The sequence below is a fragment of the Choloepus didactylus genome, chromosome 2 (genome assembly GCF_015220235.1).
Source record: "Choloepus didactylus isolate mChoDid1 chromosome 2, mChoDid1.pri, whole genome shotgun sequence".
Lineage (NCBI taxonomy): Eukaryota > Metazoa > Chordata > Mammalia > Pilosa > Megalonychidae > Choloepus > Choloepus didactylus.
Genome location: NC_051308.1, coordinates 119134915 through 119156241, shown reverse-complemented (window position 1 = coordinate 119156241; position 21327 = coordinate 119134915). Strand labels below are relative to the sequence as shown.

At 40.4% G+C, this 21327-nt stretch overlaps 1 protein-coding gene across 7 annotated transcripts in view; it reads left to right on the top strand.

Moving 5' to 3' along the window:
* LOC119526795 (phosphodiesterase 4D interacting protein) overlaps positions 1-21327 on the top strand; it is a 258604-nt gene that overhangs the window by 111851 nt on the left and 125426 nt on the right. For all 7 annotated transcript variants that reach the window (XM_037826232.1, XM_037826236.1, XM_037826237.1 and 4 more), the window contains exon 5: positions 20645-20721. In XM_037826232.1, the coding sequence (XP_037682160.1) occupies positions 20645-20721 (77 nt within the window). The remainder of the gene's footprint in view (positions 1-20644; positions 20722-21327) is intronic.

Genomic DNA, 21327 nt, shown 5'->3' with positions numbered 1-21327 from the left:
CTACATCAATCCCTGACACCTTCATTAGCACACACACAAAAATAACAAGAATAATAATTAGAGTGAAAAAGAGCAATTGAAGTAAAAAAGAACACTAGGTACCTTTGTCTGTTTGTTTGCTTCCCCTACTTTTCTACACATCGATCCATAAACTAGACAAAGTGGAGTTTGGTCCTTATGGCATTCCCAATCCCACTGTCACCCCTCATAAGCTACATTTTTATACAACTGTCTTCGAGATTCATGGGTTCTGGGTTGTAGTTTGATAGTTTCAGGTATCCACCACCAGCTACCCCAATTCTTTAGAACCTAAAAAAGGTTGTCTAAAGTGTGCGTAAGAGTGCCCACCAGAGTGATCTCTCGGCTCGTTTTGGAATCTCTCTGCCACTGAAGCTTATTTCATTTCCTTTCACATCCCCCTTTTGGTCATGAAGATGTTCTCCATCCCACGATGCCGGGTCTACATTCCTCCCCGGGAGTCATATTCCACGTTGCCAGGGAGATTCACTTCCCTGGGTGTCTGATCCCACGTAGGGGGGAGGGCAGTGATTTCACCTTTCAAGTTGGCTTAGCCAGAGAGAGAGGGCCACATCTGAGCAACAAAGAGGCATTCAGGAGGAGACTCTTAGGCACAAATACAGGGAGGCCTAGCCTCTCCTTTGCCGCAACCGTCTTCCCAAGGGTAAAACTTATGGTGGAGGGCTCAACCCATCAAACCACCAGTCCCCTATGTCTGTGGTCATGTTAGCAACCATGGAGGTGGGGTAGGCGAATACCCCTGCATTCTCCACAGGCTCCTCAAGGGGGCACTACATCGTTTTTTTTTTTTTTTTTTTCCTTGTTTGTCTTTTTTCTTTTTTTTTTTTTTTTTAACTTTCCCTTCTTTTTTCAAATCAACTGTATGAAAAAAAAAGTTAAAAAGAAAACAAACATACAATAAAAGAACATTTCAAAGAGACCATAGCAAGGGAGTAAGAAAAAGACAACTAACCTAAGATAACTGCTTAACTTCCAACATGTTCCTACTTTACCCCAAGAAAGTTACATACTATAGCAACATTTCAGTGAACTTGTTCCTACTACATCCATCAGAAATTAACAGACCATAGTCATTTCTGGGCATCCCCAGAACGTTAAATAGCTTATCTGTTCTTCTTGGATTATTGTTCCCCCTTCCTTAATTGCTCTCTACTGCTAGTTCCCCTACATTCTACATTATAAACCATTTGTTTTACATTTTTCAAAGTTCACATTAGTGGTAGCATATAATATTTCTCTTTTTGTGCCTGGCTTATTTCGCTCAGCATTATGTCTTCAAGGTTCATCCATGTTGTCATATGTTTCACCAGATCGTTCCTTCTTACTGCCGCGTAGTATTCCATCGTGTGTATATACCACATTTTATTTATCCACTCATCTGTTGATGGACATTTGGGTTGTTTCCATCTCTTGGCAATTGTGAATAATGCTGCTATGAACATTGGCGTGCAGATATCTGTTCGTGTCACTGCTTTCCGATCTTCCGGGTATATACCGAGAAGTGCAATCGCTGGATCGAATGGTAGCTCTATCTCTAGTTTTCTAAGGAACTGCCAGACTGACTTCCAGAGTGGCTGAACCATTATACAGTCCCACCAACAATGAATAAGAGTTCCAATTTCTCCACATCCCCTCCAGCATTTGTAGTTTCCTGTTTGTTTAATGGCAGCCATTCTAACCGGTGTTAGATGGTATCTCATTGTGGTCTTAATTTGCATCTCTCTAATAGCTAGTGAAGCTGAACATTTTTTCATGTGTTTCTTGGCCATTTGTATTTCCTCTTCAGAGAACTGTCTTTTCATATCTTTTGCCCATTTTATAATTGGGCTGTCTGTACTATTGTCATTGAGTTGTAGGATTTCTTTGTATATGCAAGATATCAGTCTTTTGTCAGATACATGGTTTCCAAAAATTTTTTCCCATTGAGTTGGCTGCCTCTTTACCTTTTTGAGAAATTCCTTTGAGGTGCAGAAACTTCTAAGCTTGAGGAGTTCCCATTTATCTATTTTCTCTTTTGTTGCTTGTGCTTTGGGTGTAAAGTCTAGGAAGTGGCCTCCTAATACAAGGTCTTGAAGATGTTTTCCTACATTATCTTCTAGGAGTTTAATGGTACTTTCTTTTATATTGAGATCTTTGGTCCATTTTGAGTTAATTTTTGTGTAGGGGGTGAGGTAGGGGTCCTCTTTCATTCTTTTGGATATGGATATCCAACTCTCCCAGCCCCATTTGTTGAAAAGACCATTATGGCTCAGTTCGGTGACTTTGGGGGCCTTATCAAAGATCAGTCGGCCATAGATCTGAGGGTCTATCTCTGAATTCTCAATTCGATTCCATTGATCTATATGTCTATCTTTGTGCCAGTACCATGCTGTTTTGGCAACTGTGGCTTTATAATAAGCTTCAAAGTCAGGGAGTGTAAGTCCTCCCACTTCGTTTTTCTTTTTTAAAGTGTCTTTAGCAATTCGAGGCATCTTCCCTTTCCAAATAAATTTGATAACTAGCTTTTCCAAGTCTGCAAAGTAGGTTGTTGGAATTTTGATTGGGATTGCATTGAATCTGTAGATGAGTTTGGGTAGAATTGACATCTTAATGACATTTAGCCTTCCTATCCATGAACATGGAATATTTTTCCATCTTTTAAGGTCCCCTTCTATTTCTTTTAGTAGAGTTATGTAGTTTTCTTTGTATAGGTCTTTTACATCTTTGGTTAAGTTTATTCCTAGGTACTTGATTTTTTTAGTTGCTATTGAAAATGGTATCTTTTTCTTGAGTGTCTCTTCAGTTTGTTCATTTCTAGCATATAGAAACATTACTGACTTATGTGCATTAATCTTGTATCCCGCTACTTTGCTAAATTTGTTTATTAGCTCTAGTAGGTGTATCGTTGATTTCTCAGGGTTTTCTAGATATAAGATCATATCATCTGCAAACAATGACAGTTTTACTTCTTCTTTTCCAATTTGGATGCCTTTTATTTCTTTGTCTTGCCGGATTGCCCTGGCTAGCACTTCCAGCACAATGTTGAATAACAGTGGTGACAGCGGGCATCCTTGTCTTGTTCCTGATCTTAGAGGGAAGGCTTTCAGTCTCTCACCATTGAGTACTATGCTGGCTGTGGGTTTTTCATATATGCTCTTTATCATGTTGAGGAAGTTTCCTTCAATTCCTACCTTTTGAAGTGTTTTTATCAAAAACGGATGTTGGATTTTGTCAAATGCTTTTTCAGCATCTATTGAGATGATCAATTGATTTTTCCCTTTCGAGTTTTTAATGTGTTGTAATACATTGATTGTTTTTCTTATGTTGAACCATCCTTGCATGCCTGGAATGAACCCCACTTGGTCATGGTGTATGATTTTTTTAATGTGTCTTTGGATTCGATTTGCAAGTATTTTGTTGAGGATTTTTGCATCTATATTCATTAGGGAGATTGGCCGGTAGTTTTCCTTTTTTGTAGCATCTTTGCCTGGTTTTGGTATTAGATTGATGTTAGCTTCATAAAATGAGTTAGGTAGTGTTCCATTTTTTTCAATGTTTTGAAAGAGTTTGAGTAAGATTGGTGTCAGTTCTTTCTGGAAAGTTTGGTAGAATTCCCCTGTGAAGCCATCTGGCCCTGGGCATTTATTTGTGGGAAGATTTTTGATGACTGATTGGATCTCTTTGCTTGTGATGGGTTGGTTGAGGTCTTCTATTTCTTCTCTGGTCAGTCTAGGTTGTTCATATGTTTCCAGGAAATTGTCCATTTCTTCTACATTATCCAGTTTGTTGCCATACAGTTGTTCATAATATCCTCTTATAATTTTTTTAATTTCTTCAGGATCTGCAGTTATGTCACCTTTTTCATTCATTATTTTGTTTATATGGGTCTTCTCTCTTTTTGATTTTGTCAGTCTAGCTAGGGGCTTGTCAATCTTGTTGATCTTCTCAAAGAACCAACTTTTGGTGATATTTATCCTTTCTATTGTTTTTTTGTTCTCTATGTCATTTATTTCTGCTTTAATCCTTGTTATTTCTTTTCTTGTACTTGGTTTAGGATTGGTTTGCTGTTCATTTTCTAGCTTCTTCAGTTGATCCATTAGTTCTTTGATTTTGGCTCTTTCTTCCTTTTTAATATATGCGTTTAGTGCTATAAATTTTCCCCTTAGCACTGCTTTTGCTGCATCCCATAGGTTTTGGTATGTTGTGTTCACATTTTCATTCGTCTCTATATATTTAGCAATTTCTCTTGCTATTTCTTCTTTAACCCACTGATTGTTTAGGAGTGTGTTGTTTAACCTCCAGGTATTTGTGAATTTTCTAAGTCTCTGATGGTTATTGACTTCTAATTGTATTCCACTGTGGTCAGAGAATGTGCTTTGAATAATTTCAATCTTTTTAAATTTATTGAGGCTTGTTTTATGTCCCAGCATATGATCTATTCTGGAGAAAGTTCCGTGAGCACTAGAAAAGTATGTGTATCCTGTTGATTTGGGATGTAATGTCCTGTAGATGTCTGTTAAATCTAATTCATTTATCAGATTGTTTAGGTTTTCAATTTCCTTATTGGTCTTCTGTCTGGTTGATCTATCTATAGGAGAGAGTGATGTGTTGAAGTCTCCCACAATTATTGTGGAAACATCAATTGCTTCCTTTAGTGTTGCCAATGTTTCTCTCATGTATTTTGTGGCACCTTGATTGGGTGCATAGACATTTACGATTGTTATTTCTTCTTGCTGAATTGCCCCTTTTATTAGTATGTAGTGGCCTTCTTTGTCTCTCAAAACATCCCTGCATTTGAAGTCTATTTTATCTGAGATTAATATTGCTACACCTGCTTTCTTTTGGCTGTAGCTTGCATGAAATATTTTTTTCCATCCTTTCACTTTCAGTTTCTTTGTGTCCCTGTGTCTAAGATGAGTCTCTTGTATGCAACATATTAATGGTTCATTTTTTTTGATCCATTCTGCGAATCTATATCTTTTAATTGGGGAGTTTAATCCATTTACATTCAACGTTAAAACCGTGAAGGCATTTCTTGAATCGGCCATCTTATCCTTTGGATTATGTTTGCCATATTTTTCCCTCTCTCTATTAATATCCTTTATTGTACCCATACCAAATCTCTTTAGTACTGAACCTTTCTCCAAGTCTCTCTGTCCTGTCTTTGTTTCTCTGTCTGTAGGGCTCCCTTTAGTATCTCCAGTAGGGCAGGTCTCTTGTTAGCAAATTCTCTCAGCATTTGTTTGTCTGTGAAAAATTTAAGCTCTCCCTCAAATTTGAAGGAGAGCTTTGCTGGATAAAGTATTCTTGGCTGGAAATTCCTCTCACTCAGAATTTTAAATATATCGTGCCACTGCCTTCTCGCCTCCATGGTGGCTGCTGAGTAGTCACTACTTAGTCTTATGCTGTTTCCTTTGTATGTGGTGAATTGCTTTTCTCTTGCTGCTTTCAGAACTTGCTCCTTCTCTTCTATGTTTGACAGTGTGATCAGTATATGTCTCGGAGTGGGTTTTTTTGGATTTATTCTATTTGGAGTTCGCTGAGCATTTATGATTTGTGTATTTATGTTGTTTAGAAGATTTGGGAAGTTTTCCCCAACAATTTCTTTGAATACTCTTCCTAGACCTTTACCCTTTTCTTCCCCTTCTGGGACACCAATGAGTCTTATATTTGGACGTTTCATATTATCTATCATATCCCTGAGGTCCATTTCGAGTTTTTCAATTTTTTTCCCCATTCTTTCTTTTATGTTTTCATTTTCCATTCTGTCATCTTCCAGGTCACTGATTCGTTGTTCAACTTCCTCTAGTCTTGTACTATGAGTGTCCAGAATCTTTTTAATTTGGTCAACAGTTTCTTTAATTTCCATAAGATCATCCATTTTTTTATTTAGTCTTGCAATGTCTTCTTTATGCTCTTCTAGGGTCTTCTTGATTTCCTTCATATCCCGTACTAGGGTCTCATTGTTCATCTTTAGTTCTTTGAGTAGCTGCTCTAGGTGTGTCTCTTCTGGTCTTTTGATTTGGGTGCTTGGGCTTGGGTTATCCATATCGTCTGGTTTTTTCATATGCTTTATAATTTTCTGTTGTTTTTGGCCTCGTGGCATTTGCTGACCTTGATAGGGTTCTTTTAGGGTTTGTAGACCAGTTGAAGTCCTTATCTCTAATTTATCAGATCTACAGCTTCGTGGAGTACACTTTCTCTAACTAACCAGCAGGTGGCGTCCACGAGCCACCTGTTCTCCACAAGCCAGATCTCCCCTGCTTAGCCTTTTTGGTGAGTGGGGGAGTGAGTCTTGTGGGGCCCAATTGGTGTCCCAAGCTTGCGTGTGTAGTTGGTGTTGCCTGCCCTGTATGTGGGGCGTGTTTCTGGGCAGTCGGGGAGGGGGGGTGGCCCTAACAATCAAATCTCCCTGATGATCCTAGAGTTTTAAAGCTACTGCAATAGTCTAATCCTTCAGTTCAGTCCTGCCACAGTTTGTCTCTGCCACTGACCCACAAGTCTTTGGTATTGGCGTATGGCTCCTGAGACTTGCAAGTGGGCCCCTCTTCCAGGCTGTGCACCCCGGGTCCTCTGTTGAGGGATGACTGTGCTATGTCGCAGGTGAGTGCCGTCCCCCCAGGGCAGTTCTGGGCTGCTCGGCTGTGTTGGGAGGCTCCCAGTCTGCTCAAATGATGGCTGAATGGGGCTCTGTTAATTCACACTGCTCCCCCTTCCCAGCTCTGGGACATTCAGCTGAGGTTGCAGGGAAGGCTAATGTCCACGCCCAGTTTTGTGGTGTGTGCCTGTTATTTGAAGCACTTCCGTCACACTGGGTTGTCTGGGGAAGCTCTGGGCTATGGGGCTGGCGATGGGCAGGAGTGTTTCCTGTCCACCAGGATGGTGGCTGTGAGCGGACACCCCCCTTTTCTTGGGAAGTTGTGTTGTTTAGTGAATTTTCTCAGCCACTGGATTATTGCCTTTTGTCTCAGAGCTCTCTTAGTTCTGCTCTTGACTTGACGTGCCCAAATTTCAATTCTTTGAAGCTTTCTGTATTGAGCTTCTTAGAGTAATTGTTTTAGAAAAAGCAAAAAGGATTTAAAAAGAAACAAAAACAAAAACAAAAAAAAAAAACACGGCCCTCCTCAGAGATCTAATGGGTTATTGAAATGCTAATAGACAAAGCAACCAGGGCCATTAAGGAAAAGTGCCCAGGGCAGAGAGATCAGCCTTGCTTCGGGATTTGCATATGCGCCTCAAGGCCTGATCTCCGCCCTTCCCCTTTCTGTGTTCACCAGAACTCCAAAAATCCTCTGCTTTTATTTTGGAGTTTTTCGTGTTGTTTTTTTTTCTATGCCTGTCTCCTCTCTGCTGGGCTGGCTGCTCTCAGAGTCTCTGGTGTCTGGCCTCAGTCTATCTATGGTTGGAGTTTGAATCAGTAGAATGAGTTTCCGGTAAGAGCAGCCACTGCAATTCTCCCTTCTCCTTCCTGGAGCTGACAGCCCCTCCTCCCCCGGGACTGAGCCTGGCAGGGAGGGGCGCGGGTCCCCTGGCCGCAAAAACTTACAGATTTCGCTGATCTCAGCAGTTCCACGTTTTCATGAGTGTTGTATGAAGTATGCCCAAAGACAGATTGCTCTGTGGTGTCCAGTCCACGCAGTTCCTGGCTTTTTACCTACTTTCCTGGAGGAGTAACTAAAACATACAGCTCACCAGTCTGCCATCTTGCCCCGCCTCCCACTTCATTTTTTTAATGGCTGAGTAACATTGTATGGATAAACCACATTTTGTTTATCCATTCATTGGTTGTATACATTTTAAAAATTGTTCTTGAACTTTGCTGTATCAAATATTCTTGCTTGAAATAAGTGAGCTACTGAACGTTACTTTTACTTTTGGGTTACATAGAAATTTCTGTCTTAATACCTTATTTCCTTATCTGTGATGACCTTCTCCACCCCTGTATATCTTACTCAACCATGATGACTTCCCTGGCAACTTCCGCTATGTCTGAACTCGCCAGTTAACCCCTTAAGCATTTTTAATCCATACCTCATAAGTTTGCTCTTGTCTCTTCAACTGGATTGAAAGCATATTGAGTATAAGAAGTACATGTTAGACATCTTTCTGAAAACTAAGAGTATTGTTAAGTATGGAGGAACGGGCCTACAAAAGTTAAAGCAGATCTGTTAACACTGCCTTGCTAGGACCACACTTTTTCAATTGAAACTTCTCCCTCCCCCACTCCTAGAAGTGTCTTGTGGATTATTATTATTATGTGGAAAATTGACCTAGTTAATATTATGGCTAATAATCAATGTCTGATGCTGAAAGGATTAATACATTTTGGATTGAGATCCTTTTTGTATTGATCAAGAAAGGCCATTTCTCCTTTGTTTTTTAAAAGTAGTTTTTAGGATTCATTGTGCCATGGCTTCTATGGAGCAAAATTTTGAAAATTTTTAAAAGGGATAACCACATTGTGGATTGTATGAGCAGTAGATCAATCTATAGGGTTAAACTGAACACTTGGAAAGGAGTCAGTTACCTTACAGTAATTGGTTACTGCTGATTGCTTTTTTTTTTTTTTTTTTTCCTGATACATGGACTTTTATTCAGGGCTTACTTACAGGGTGAGAAGTCGTGGAGAGATCATGACAGCTCTCTCAGGCCGGGCGGGCATCACATTCTCAGGGAAGTGACCACACAATGCTAAAAGGACAGCAAGCCATTTATAAGGACTTAAGGCAAAGGCATTCCTAAGGGTGGGGGGAGCATAGATGAGGGAACAGGTCACTTTGACCTGAGGGCTGGTGCAGGAAGGTCTAGAATAACACTTGAACAATTACATTTTGCTCTTTTTGTGAGACTAAGAGCCTCTCACCTCCTGCCTCCTTCCCATAAAATTACATTTTAAGGTCAATTTTCCCTTTTTCTCTTTACTGGCTTAGAAAGACAATAGGTTTAACATTTAGCTGCCTGGGTCACGCAGACTGCTGTGCACCAAAGATCTACAGGCCTGTTTTGCTCAGGCCACAGGTTGCCACAATCCACCCCTGCACAACAGTTTGCGTTGACTGTAGGACAGGCTTTACATCTATAATTCACAACAAAAATACAGTAAACATCATAGTAATAATATACTGGTACAGAGAGATAATAAACCTGTTAGCAAGTGGTGCTATGGCCAGGTTAATGAGTTCTACCATGTAGCACAAGTACTGCCTGGGCTAAAATAGCTAAAGGATGAAACTACCAGGCATTCTGCTTTATTCTATATCTAGTTTTTACTGTTTTTTTCAACCTTGACCACAGAAATAAATTTCCCTTTCCACCAACTTTCTGCAACTTTCTATATTCATTCAGGTTTTGTTCCATAACCCCCTTTTTTTATTCTGATACAACCAGTCATTTAGGACAAAACAACTTCCTTTTCCTTCAAAAAGAGACATCCCTCATACCCTTTACATTCAAGTCATCAAAATAATTTTGGAAATTGTTCTTAAGCATTTCACAACATATTATTGCCAATAACATTACACTTGTTAGAAGGCTAAATACTGAAAACATTTTAGTCAGTGCATTATTGAAATAGTAACACATTTTTTTTTAACAAGAATTAACAACACATGTAAGCATTAAATTGGACAGCTGAGTGGTTTAACAATATAAATAAACTGAGTCTTCATAGTAGATAGAAGGGTTCCCGGTGAGGTGGTTTTAAATACCATGTTTCCTCCCCCTGCAGGGAGCCTTTCAGTGTCAGATCTACAGTTAGTTTTCTATGTAATTTTAATACCCATGGGCTTAGGATTCTCAACCAGCATGGCTGCATGGGCCAGAACCAGAGCCAATTGACCTTATTTTCCCCAATTTCTAGTGTTTGTGGCACAGGCAAGAGAAAGTTATTATTATTGCCCTGTTGTGGCTTGAAGGCAGCCAGCCCCTTTATCTGAAGTTAATGCTGATACAGTCCTCGAGTCCATTGTTTCTATCATCCTTTAAGTGTTCAGTCATATCCATGGTGGTGAAGGCATATTTTGTCCCTTTGGACAGAGGAAAGGGCCCAATATAGTTTACTTGCTACCAGGTGACAGGAATCTGGTGTCCTCGGTGTCTAGTCTTCTGGCACAGCCATTCAGCCACTTCATGCACTGTTGGTGTTAGGCTGTGGAACTTCACTAGGGCATCTACTTCTATGTTACCTGGTAATGAATTGGTGTGGGCAGAGACATGAAAAACAGTTACCTTACATTTGTGCAGGCAGTCCAGATGTTTTCCCACCAGATGATGTCAGTACTGAGCTGGACAGTCATGGCTGCCCAGGTATCATGTTGCCCATGTCAGGTGTATTTCCTTGTCTGTCAATGGTGGTGGGAGGAGCCACCTTGGGAGGATCAACAGGAAACAGAATGCTGCTCTTTCACATAGGAAGCCAATCCTAAAATTTCATGCATCTCTGTACTTAAAGAGCCATTGTTAAAAGATGCCACATCGTAGGAGGTAGACTTTCCATTCTTTCAGTGTGCTCACCTGAGCACTCCCCAAATAGGGCTCATTTATTGTATCCCATATCTGCATATCTGTATGGGTATGGTCTTCTCTAAGGTTACTGGGCACCTGAGTTAGACCTTCAACACTTGCAACAGAGGATTACAAACTGTGCACAATTGCTCTTTTAAAGGGGTATATCTGAGTTCTGTGCCCTTCCATAGTTGGGACCAGAATCAAACAGGTACACATTTAGCTTGTTACCTTTGCCACAAACCTCACCCAAAGCCAGTGTTGGCACTGGCCACATCCAAATCACAGGGTATATCAGAGTCCACCCCCCTTAAAGTCTGTGCTTGCATAATAGTTCACCTAGTCTTTTTAAACACAGCCTGCTGTGGAAAACCCCATTCCCACACCTTTCCTTTTCTAAGTAGGGTATACAAAGGTTTTAAAATTCATACTAAATAGGGTATAAACACTTTCCAATAACTTAACAAACCAAGAAAAGCCATCAACTGTTCAGAAGTAAGCAATGTGGGATACCTTTGCATTTTAACAGCAACAGCTGAATGAATAACCTTAGTTTTACCCAACCAGACAATACCCAAGAACTTGGTAGAGTAGTCAGGCTCTTCTGGAGGTTTTCACATTTGAAGGTATCCTTGTGGAAGCACAGCAAATGTCCACTGCTGTTTTCCCCACGTAAAGCCTAACACAGGTTGACTGGAAAAAATCTAAGACTGTGCTAAATAACATATTAGCAAGATTTAACACAAAGTTAAATGGGAGCAACCAGTTCGCTAATGGCTCTCTAGGTTTTTGTCGATATTCGTTACTAATATCTCTTAATTCTGCTGGGGAAAACTCCCAGGATGAAATGAGCACCCTCCAATCAGAAGCTGCTGCCACTGCCCCACCTTCCTCCCTCCATGGGGGATCAGGGTGCTGAACTTCCTCTGCTTTAACCTTTTGTTGGATCAGAGGTTGAGTATGCCTACTTCCCTTAGTGTCAATTTCCCAGTCAGACAGGGGCTCTTCATCTTTTGATGAAGAATCAACAGGGTCCCACACTTTACGGTCCCAGTCAGGGGAAGCCAGGATATGCCTAACTTGCCCTTTGGGCAACTTATGCCCTCTTACTCTAGTGTGCTGGGATGCCAACATCTCTAAACTTTTATCCAGAGCATCTTTCAATTCTGCATGTGCTAGCCTCATATCTTTTTCTAGCTTTAATTTACATCCGAGGTGGCTTCGGCCACCTTAGCTGCTAAAGCTTCCTCCATAGCAGCGCATACAGCCTCTAACAATGGCCAGCCCACCACAGCCACAATCTGGTGGCCCTTTTTTTCTTTCTGAATCCCCAGTGGTCCTGTGGCCTGAAACAGGGTGGCTATTTGTCCAGCCAGAGAGTTACAAACATTTCCATATTCCCTTGGCAGATGCCACTCATCTAGGAGGGTAGCCACCCCTCCCCACATAAACATCCATTCCACCGGGAGGGTGGGCAGCCTTTCCCACATAGACATCACAGGCCACCCCAGTATCCCGCCCAGGGCTTTCTCCTTTCCCCTCCCCAAGTTCATGTCATCAGTGCCTGGGACTTCCTTAGTCTCTGGCTGGTGGCTATTTGATTCTCCAGGCTGGCTCTGCCAATTGTTGCAGACTATGAGGGCCATGCCAGTCCAGAGGGCAAAGAAGACAACGAGCATTTTCTGATACATGAACTTTTATTCAGGGCTTACTTACAGGGTGAGGATCATGGAGAGATAATGATGGCTCTCTCAGGCCAGGCGGGCATCACATTCGTAGGGAAGTGACTGCCACTGCTGATTGCTTTTAACCCAATTTCGTGTTGAGCTCTGTAAGTAATAATCAGGGTGGAAATCAATTCAGTAGACTCTTATATTTAGCATGGATTACTGTTCAATGGATTCTAATTAGACTCTGGGCAATTAGAAATAAAACAAGCTATAGAGGGAGGAAGTTTGGTTAAATATAGTTACTCTATAAGCTTATTGTTAGACCTGTCCTTTAGTTCTAGGTATTAATGTTATAATGAAAATTTACTGTATGTCTTATCATTTAATTTCAGCTTCATTACTGAAACTCTTCCTTAAGTTAGAAGAGTGAACACTCTTTCAAGTACTTGCAGAAAAAGCAGCTCTATTTTCCCCAGCCTTTTTCTTTTTCTTCTTTTTTTTTTTAGTACATAAATTTCCTTAGATATCTTCACAAAGAGCTGACAAGATTTGGTGATAAGCAAATACAGTTTATTTGGGATCCACTTCAACTTTACTTGGCATTTAACAATTTACATATGCATATTTACTATTGGAGGATGGATAAATATGTGATAAACTATGCAGTGATTTTTCTGCAGGAAGAGGTTGCTGACGGGTAAGACTGGTGCTATAAATTGGTATTACTTGTATTTCCATGTGGTAAGATTTTGTAGCACCTATGAAATTACTCTGATCCACTGGGATAATTGATCATACGATTTAGGATCTAACCTTGTGTGCAGGTTTGAATGTATTATGTCCCCCAGAAAAACCCGTATTCTTTGATGCAGCCTTGTGGAGCAGATGTTTTGGTGCTGATTAGATTTGCATGGAAATGGGCCCCACCCAACTGTAGGTGATAACTCTGATGAGATATTTCCATGGAGGTTTGGCCCCACCCATTCGGGGTGGGCCTTGATCAGTGGAGCCGTATAAATGAGCTGACGGGCAGAGGGAATTGAGTGTAGCTGTGAGTGACATTTTGAAGAGCAGCTACAGCCAAGAGGGACACTTTGAAGAAAGCACAGGAGCTGCAGATGAGAGACAGTTTGAAGATGGCCATTGAAAGCAGACTCTTGCTCCAGAGAAGCTGCTAGAGAATATCCAAGTACAACTAAGAGTGACATTTTTGAGGAAATGTAGCCTAGAGAGGAACATCCTGGGAGAAAGCTATTTTGAAACCAGAACTTTGGAGCAGACGCCAGCCACGTGCCTTCCCAGCTAACAGAGGTTTTCTGGACACCATTGGCCATCCTCCAGTGAAGGTACTCTATTGCTGATGTATTACCTTGGACACTTTATGGCCTTAAGATTGTAACTGTGTAACCAAATAAACCCCCTTTATAAAAGCCAGTCCATTTCTGTTGTTTTGCATTCTGGCAGCATTAGCAAACTAGAACAGATTTTGGTACCAGAGAAGTGGGGTGTTTTTGCTGCTGAGTTTGCAAATACCAAATATGTTGGAACAGCTTTTTAAATGGATAAGGGGAAGATTCTGGAAGAATTGTGAGGAGCTTGATAGAAAAGGCCTAAACTGCTTTGAAGAGACTGTGGAAATATGGACTCTAAAGATACTTCTGATGAGGCCTTGAACAGAAATGATGAATTTGTTGTTGTGAACTGGAAGAAAGGTGATCCTTGTTTTAAAGTGGCAGAGAATTTGGCAAAATTGAGTTCTGGTGTCAGATGGAAGGAGGAATTTGAAAGCGACAACCTGGAATACTTAGCTGAGGGGATCTCCAGACTACGTGTGGAGGATATACCCTGGCTTCTCCTTGCAGCCTATAGTAAAATGCAAGCAGAGAGAGATAAACTTAGAACTGAACTCTTGGATTTAAAGAAACAAGAAACTGATGGTTTGGAAAATTCCAGGCTTCCAGTGGGTGGATCCCCAGAAGCTGCAGCCCAACATGAGGATTTAACTAAACATGGAACCCAGCTGCCTTTTCAGTATAAGCCAAAATTGGAGATGGAGTTATCCAGAAAGGATTTGTGGAAAGTCCTATTATCTGACGGCTTTGACCCCTGTGTGCTTCATGCAAAGCCAACAGAATTTTTGCGAGATCTTTATAGACAGAGCTATTGCCGGTCTGGAGTGGAGGAGACAGATAAGGAAAAAATTGAAGGAAAAATTTCTTCAAAGACAGAGCCATGGAGGTTGAGGTCTGGAGTCAAGAGGCATTGGGCTGGGAGAGCAGAGTGGCCCACACACGTGGAAAGGGTGAGTTTGCCCCGGAGGTAGAGGGCGGGCCTTTCACCTCGATGTTCAGGAAATGTTCTGCCACCCCAAGCCCCAAAGAGGGTGGAGCACATTTCCAGAGAATTGGGGAGAGCCTGGCTGCCACCCCATTGTTCTGAAGGGGTTGAGCGTGTGCCCCGGAGATGGAAGGGAATCCGGGCGCTGCCCCGATGTTTGAGGAGGGTAGGGCCAAGAAGGTGGTCTCCCCAATGTGTGGATATGTTGGAGCACTCACCTGAGCGTTCGGAGAGGAAAGGACTGCCGCAAAGGCCCTTAGGAAGTGTTAGACTCCCGCTCTCTCAAGCTCCAAGGATGCAACGTTGTTCTGTAAATGACTCTCAGACTTTGAAATCTAATGGAGTTTGTCCTGCAGGTTTTAAGAACTGTTTTGGTCCTGTTAACCCTGTTTTCCTTGCTCTTTCTCCTTATGGCAATGGGAATGTTTATCCTATGAGTGTCCCTCCTTTGTATATTGGAAGCATATAACTTGTTCTAAGTTCACAGATTCACAGCTAAAGGAAAATTATGCCTTAAGACTGCCCATGCCTATAATTGATTTTGATGGAATTTTGTACTTAACTATTGTTACTGAAATGATTCAAGTTTCTGTGATATTGTTGTGGGATGGATGTATTTTGTATTTGGAAAGAATATGTTTTTCTGGGGTCCAGGGGGTGGAATATGCCGGTTTGAATGTATTATGTCCCCCAGAAAAAGCCATGTTCTTTGATGCAGCCTTGTGGAGCAGACGTTTTGGTGCTGATTAGATTTGCATGGAAATGGGCCCTACCCAACTGTAGGTGGTAACTCTGATGAGATATTTCCATGGAGGTTTGGTCCCACCCATTCGGGGTGGGCCTTGATCAGTGGAGCCATATAAATGAGCTGATGGGCAGAGGGAACTCAGTGCAGCTGTGAGTGATGTTTTGAAGAGGAGCTACAGCCAAGAGGGACACTTTGAAGAAAGCACAGGAGCTGCAGATGAGAGACAGTTTGAAGACGGCCGTTGAAAGCAGACTCTTGCTCTGGAGAAGCTGTGAGAGGACAAATATCCCAAGTACAACTAAGAGTGACATTTTTGAGGAACTGCAGCCTAGAGAGGAACGTTCTGGGAGAAAGCCATTTTGAAACCAGAACTTTGGAGCAGACACCAGCCATGTGCCTTCCCAGCTAACAGAGGTTTTCTGGACACCACTGGCCATCCTCCAGTGAAGGTACTCTATTGCTGATGTGTTACCTTGGACACTTTATGGCCTTAAGACTGTAATTGTGTAACCAAATAAACCCTCTTTATAAAAGCCAGTTCATTTCTGTTGTTTTGCATTCTGGCAGCATTAGCAAACAAGAACACCTTGTGAAAATGAAGCTATTTTAGCAGTTCTATGTGAGACTCATACACCTTTTTTTCTATTCGATTGTAAAGACATAATAGTAAGTAAGGCCTAGAGAAGTAATTCTACTTATCTTTCCTCTTTTTTCCCCCTTTCCCACCCTCTTCATTTCTCTTCTCTAGTTTTCTCAGACCAAAGCTGCATTGAAGGATGTTCAGATAGGGTGTGTGTTTGTATGCAGGTGTCTTGCATAGTCCACTTTGGTTTAATCATTTTCTTTCCTTTCTGTAATATAAAAATCAGTTTAATATGTGATTATAGCTGAGAATTTCAGCTGTGCCAGTTAGAGATGATAAGTTATAGTTGTTTATATAGTTAATAATAGCTAATATATGATTTTTGATGCTTACTGCATGCCAAGCATTATGCAATGTGCTTTTTGTGCATTATTCATTTAGTCTTCTTGACTTCCTTATAAGTGCTGTTACATCCCCCTTTGATAGATGAGGAGACTGAGGCTTTTAGAGTTCAATGATTTGCCAAATCCTCTTGCCACCTTTAGAGAACTATGCTCTTAACTCTGCTTACTGCCTCCATATATTCTTTTGGTTAATTCACTGTACTCTTTAATTCTGTAATTTACCACATTCTACTAAATCAGGCAAAAATGGGCAGGTCTCCTGGGCTGAAATGCTGAAGCCAAAGTGGGTCCTGGATTTGGTTATTGCTTTTATCTTAGAAATAACCCTTGTGAGTCTCACTTTCCTTATCTTTAAAATGAGGGAACTGGAACAGATAAATGTTAAGATCTTCAAATCTGTGAATCTTTGACCAAATAAATTAATCCAAGTATTGTCTTCATTTTCTTATCCAGGATTTAGAAGATAGAGATCACATAATTTGTCAGCCTCCATTTTTTCCCCATTTAGTTTTAAATGTTTTTCCTGGTGGGGCTGGGAGTGAAAGGGTAGGGAAGGAAGCTGTGTCCTTGCATCTGTGTCTACGGAAGCATTCTAGGTGTATTGTGTATGTTATCTCATTCGATCCTCACAAACTCCCCTGTGGAATAGTCATTATTATTTTCTTAAAAAAGAGAGCAACCACACTATACCTATGAGAACACTGAGGCTCAGAATGATTAAATCACCCAGTTAGGTTACCTAGTAGGTGATACAGCCAGAATTTCAACCTAATTCTTTTTGGCTTAAGTTTGGTTCTCTTGACTGTTTCATGTGCTTAACACATTCCCTGTTTGTTTCTTTTTAATTAAATATGCAAGGGCTGCTCATTCAAAAATGGTAGTAAGAAACTTTTCAGGAAACTTTCTGTTATCAATTTATGCCTGAAAGAGAGTCCCTGTGTTACATAATGATGTTAAGAACTAGCCAGAGTCATTTATGTAGCTCCTGTCATTTGAAACCTCTTGTCTGTTTTCAGAACATGAGTTTTCACCTGCTCAAGCTTCTGGCATATCTGAGGTGATTTAGCAAGTATCCGGATTTTTCTGATTTAATAAATTAGCCTGGCCTAAGGAACATCAATGATAATAACTCTTTGCAATTTTAGATTACATTTTCTTTCATATGAGGAATTCAGATCATTTTTTGTTATTCGGTTTCATCTTCAAGGGAGAGAAACTTTAGCAGAGGTCAGGGTCACACCACGAATCCATCGGTGGCAGAAGTAATAATAAACTTAGGAGTCCTCTTTTTCAGCACCATATTCTGAATTCTGCGTCCACTTGAAATATTATGGTCTCATGGGAAAAATCTGTTGTCCCAGATGATACTGCTGTTGGTGTTGATGATGATGATTATACTAATAATTATATCTATGTTCCAAACACCGTTCCTTTACATGTATTAATTTGTTTATGCCTCATGATCCTCGACAGCAGGTTTATGGGTAAGTAGGGTATTATTATTGCCATTTTCCAGATGAGGAAGCTGCTCTATTGCTTTATTTCCCATGTGATAGAATGTGTATCACTTCACTTCTATGAAGAGATTCTAGCTCAAGGACCTTTTTTCATGATGACATTTGCATTCTATTTAGTACTCAGCACAGAGCTAGCAACATAGTAACTCCCTATTAATTTCTCTCTTTCACTGATTGATCAGCTGGAGCAGATGAATAGTTCTCACAGGAGCAGACCATGGAATTGATATTGGGATCTTGGGCCTTTTCCTATACAAAATCAAAATATGCTTTCCTCCCAGTTGCTAATCTTTTGCTGTTTAAGGTTGCTATATAAAATAGGGGATACCCAGTTCAATAAAATACCTGGCTATATTTTTCTTCCTAAATACTATAATAAAGTATAGGCAAGATATTCTAATTTCATCTGACCTCAACCTGTGTTCTGTCCCAAGCCAGAAGCACCAATATTGCTTTATGAGAGAATCAGGCATTCCTTCTAATATGTTAACTGGAAATTGACTAGCAATATGATCTAAAATACCTTGTGTCCAATTGCCTTCCAACTCTAAAGTTCCTTAATTCTAAGTAACTATCAAGTATCTCTAAACCAGGTTTCTACTTTTTCAAATTGGTGTTCTTGCTTCTTCCATCCTGGATTAGAAGGTAGACTATGAAACATCTTTATAAGTGTGGTAGGAAATACTCTAGTATAATGTGTTGCCTTGGGATCCTAGAAATCTAAGTACAGTATTGGTGGATGTCATATGGCGATACAAGAGTAAAATCCTTCCTTACCATTCTAGTATCCACAATGCTCCTTTCTGTAATTCAGCTACTTTATCTTTAATTACTTTGACAATCTTTGCTCTAAAGTCTGCTTTACTTTTTTTAGTTACCAGAATTCTACCTACTTAGCTCCTTTTGTCCCCTGAATGTTGTCATATTGGATATGACACCATGAACTGCCACAGTGATATAAGAGCCTTGGAGGGAGCTGGCCAAGGACCACACCAACACCTGGGCAAGCACAGAACGGGGAGACAGCAGGACAGAGAGATAGAAGCAACTGGGTGCTGATGCACTGGATGGACTACTGGATTAGCCAACTTGGAACCACTTGACTTTGAGACTTGTTATTAGGGGAGAAGCAAGAATTTAATATGTCCACTACCTACTGAGTTAGCCACTAAATTGATCCATCTGTCTGCACTAATGGAAACTTGACAGTGTTACAATCCATTCTCTTGACCCTGCTCTCCACCTGAGAAATGTGCTATGTTAGAAGGAAGAAAAGGTACAGAACGAGATTGTAGATTTTTCACACAAAAGCATTTTCACACAAATGCAGAATTTCTAATTTAGGAAAACAAAATAAATGTATCTAAACTACATAAAGAAAAAATTAATATTGATTTGTCAACAAATCAAGCATTTAGTATTCATTATAGTTTAATGAAGTAGTAGCACAGTGTCTGACATGCAGAGGTTCTAAAAAAATACTTATTTTGCCTTGAGTTTTCACACTTCCTAGAGTTAAAATAATAATAGTAATAATAATCATAACTATTATGTGTTGAGTGCTTGCTATGTATTTTTTTTAATTCAGTTTTATTGAGATATATTCACATACCATACAATTATCCATGGTGTACAATCAGCTGTTCACAGTACCATCATATAGCTGTGCATTCTTCACCCCAATCTATTTTTGAACATTTTCCTTACACCAGAATAAGAATACAAAAGAAAAAGAAAAAAGAACACCCAAATCAACCCCCCATCCCACCCTATTTTTCGTTTAGCTTTTGTCCCCATTTTTCTACTCATCCATTCATACACTGGATAAAGGGAGTGCGATCCACAAGGTTTTCACAATCGTACTGTCACCCCTTGTAAGCTACATTGTTTTACAATCATCTTCAAGAGTCAATGCTACTGGGTTGGAGTTTGGTAGTTTCACGTATTTACTTCTAGCTATTCCAATATTAAAACCTAAAAAGTGTTACCTATATAGTGCGTAAGAATGTCCACCAGAGTGACCTCTTCATTTCATTTGAAATCTCTCAGCCACTGAAGCTTTATTTCGTTTCATTTCACTTTCCCCTTTTGGTCAAGAAGATTTTCTCAATTCCATGATTCCGGGTCCAGATTCATCCCCGGGAGTCATACCCTGCGTTTCCAGGGAGATTTACACCCCCAGGAGTCAGATCCCACATAGGGGGAGGGCAGTGAGATCACCTGCCAAGGTGGCTTAGTTAAGAGAGTGAGGGCCACATCTGAGCAACAAAGAGGCACTCGGGGGAGACTCTTAGGCACAATTATAAGTAGGTTTAGCCTCTCCTTGCACTTGCTACGTATTTTTAAAAAACTAATAAATTTTACTTTTTAGAGCAGTTTTAGGTATGACAAAGTTGAGGAGAAAAGTGCAGATATTTTTCATGTATCCCACTACCACACACACACATTTTCTCCTATGATTAACATCTTGCATTTGCATGGTAGGTTTATTGCACCTGATGAATCAATATTGATTCATTATTATGAAGTCCATAGTTGGCATTTGGGTTCACTCTTTGTGTTGTGCAATTCTATCCTCCAGTGCTTTAGAGTGGACAGGCTTGGGCAGTGTTCATCATCAAGAGCCAGCCAAGAACAGGTTGGGAGAATGGGTAAGTAGCTCAAGGGAAATCCTGAAACTGTTCAGTTCATTCGTCCTTGACTGGGTTGCTGATCCATCTGAATTCCCGTTAATGACAAAGGCCACGAAGAGGGCTAGGAGGAGATGAGAAGCTATGGACCAGGACAAGACTCAGAGAAGAACCTAGTTCCAACAGATAGCGTTTGTGGCAATTTATGATGATTAATGCCTGTGTGCTTTTCAGAACATTGAGCTGAAAGTTGAAGTGGAGAGCCTGAAACGAGAACTCCAGGACAACAGACAGAATCTGGATAAAACATGGTGAGTTGCAATTTGAACCAGATGAGCTCTAGTCCCTTCCAGAGCATGGCTCACTAATCTGAGAGCAGTAGATTTGGAACCAAATTCCAAGAAGAGTTTAACCGAATATCTTTCTTAACCAGTACTCTGGCATTTGAGTGCTGTATCAGTTTAGGAACTGAAACAATGGATTTTCATGTGCTTTCTTTCTCTTGGGCCCTCTATTACTAAGTCAGATAGACCTTGCCCTAAATTGATAAATTCATCAGCATTCAACTAGCCAGGAAGCACAATTAATCCTTCCACTTTTAGTAGGAAGAGACAAATGCAAATAATCGTATCAGGGATTATCAGTGGACATCCTCATATACTGCTGGTGAGAATGCAAACTGTGACAACATTTTTATGTGATACTATCTATTAAAGTTAAAAATAAGCATACTCTTTGATCAAATAATCCCTAGAAGGAATCTATCCCTTGTAAATAAGAGCACTAATTTGAAAGGGTAAATGTGGAAGGATGTTTACTGCATCAGTATTTGTAATAGACAAAAACTAGAAATAACTTAAATGTCCATCAGTAGGGCAAGGGCTGAATAAATGTTGGTATATTCATACTGTGGAATA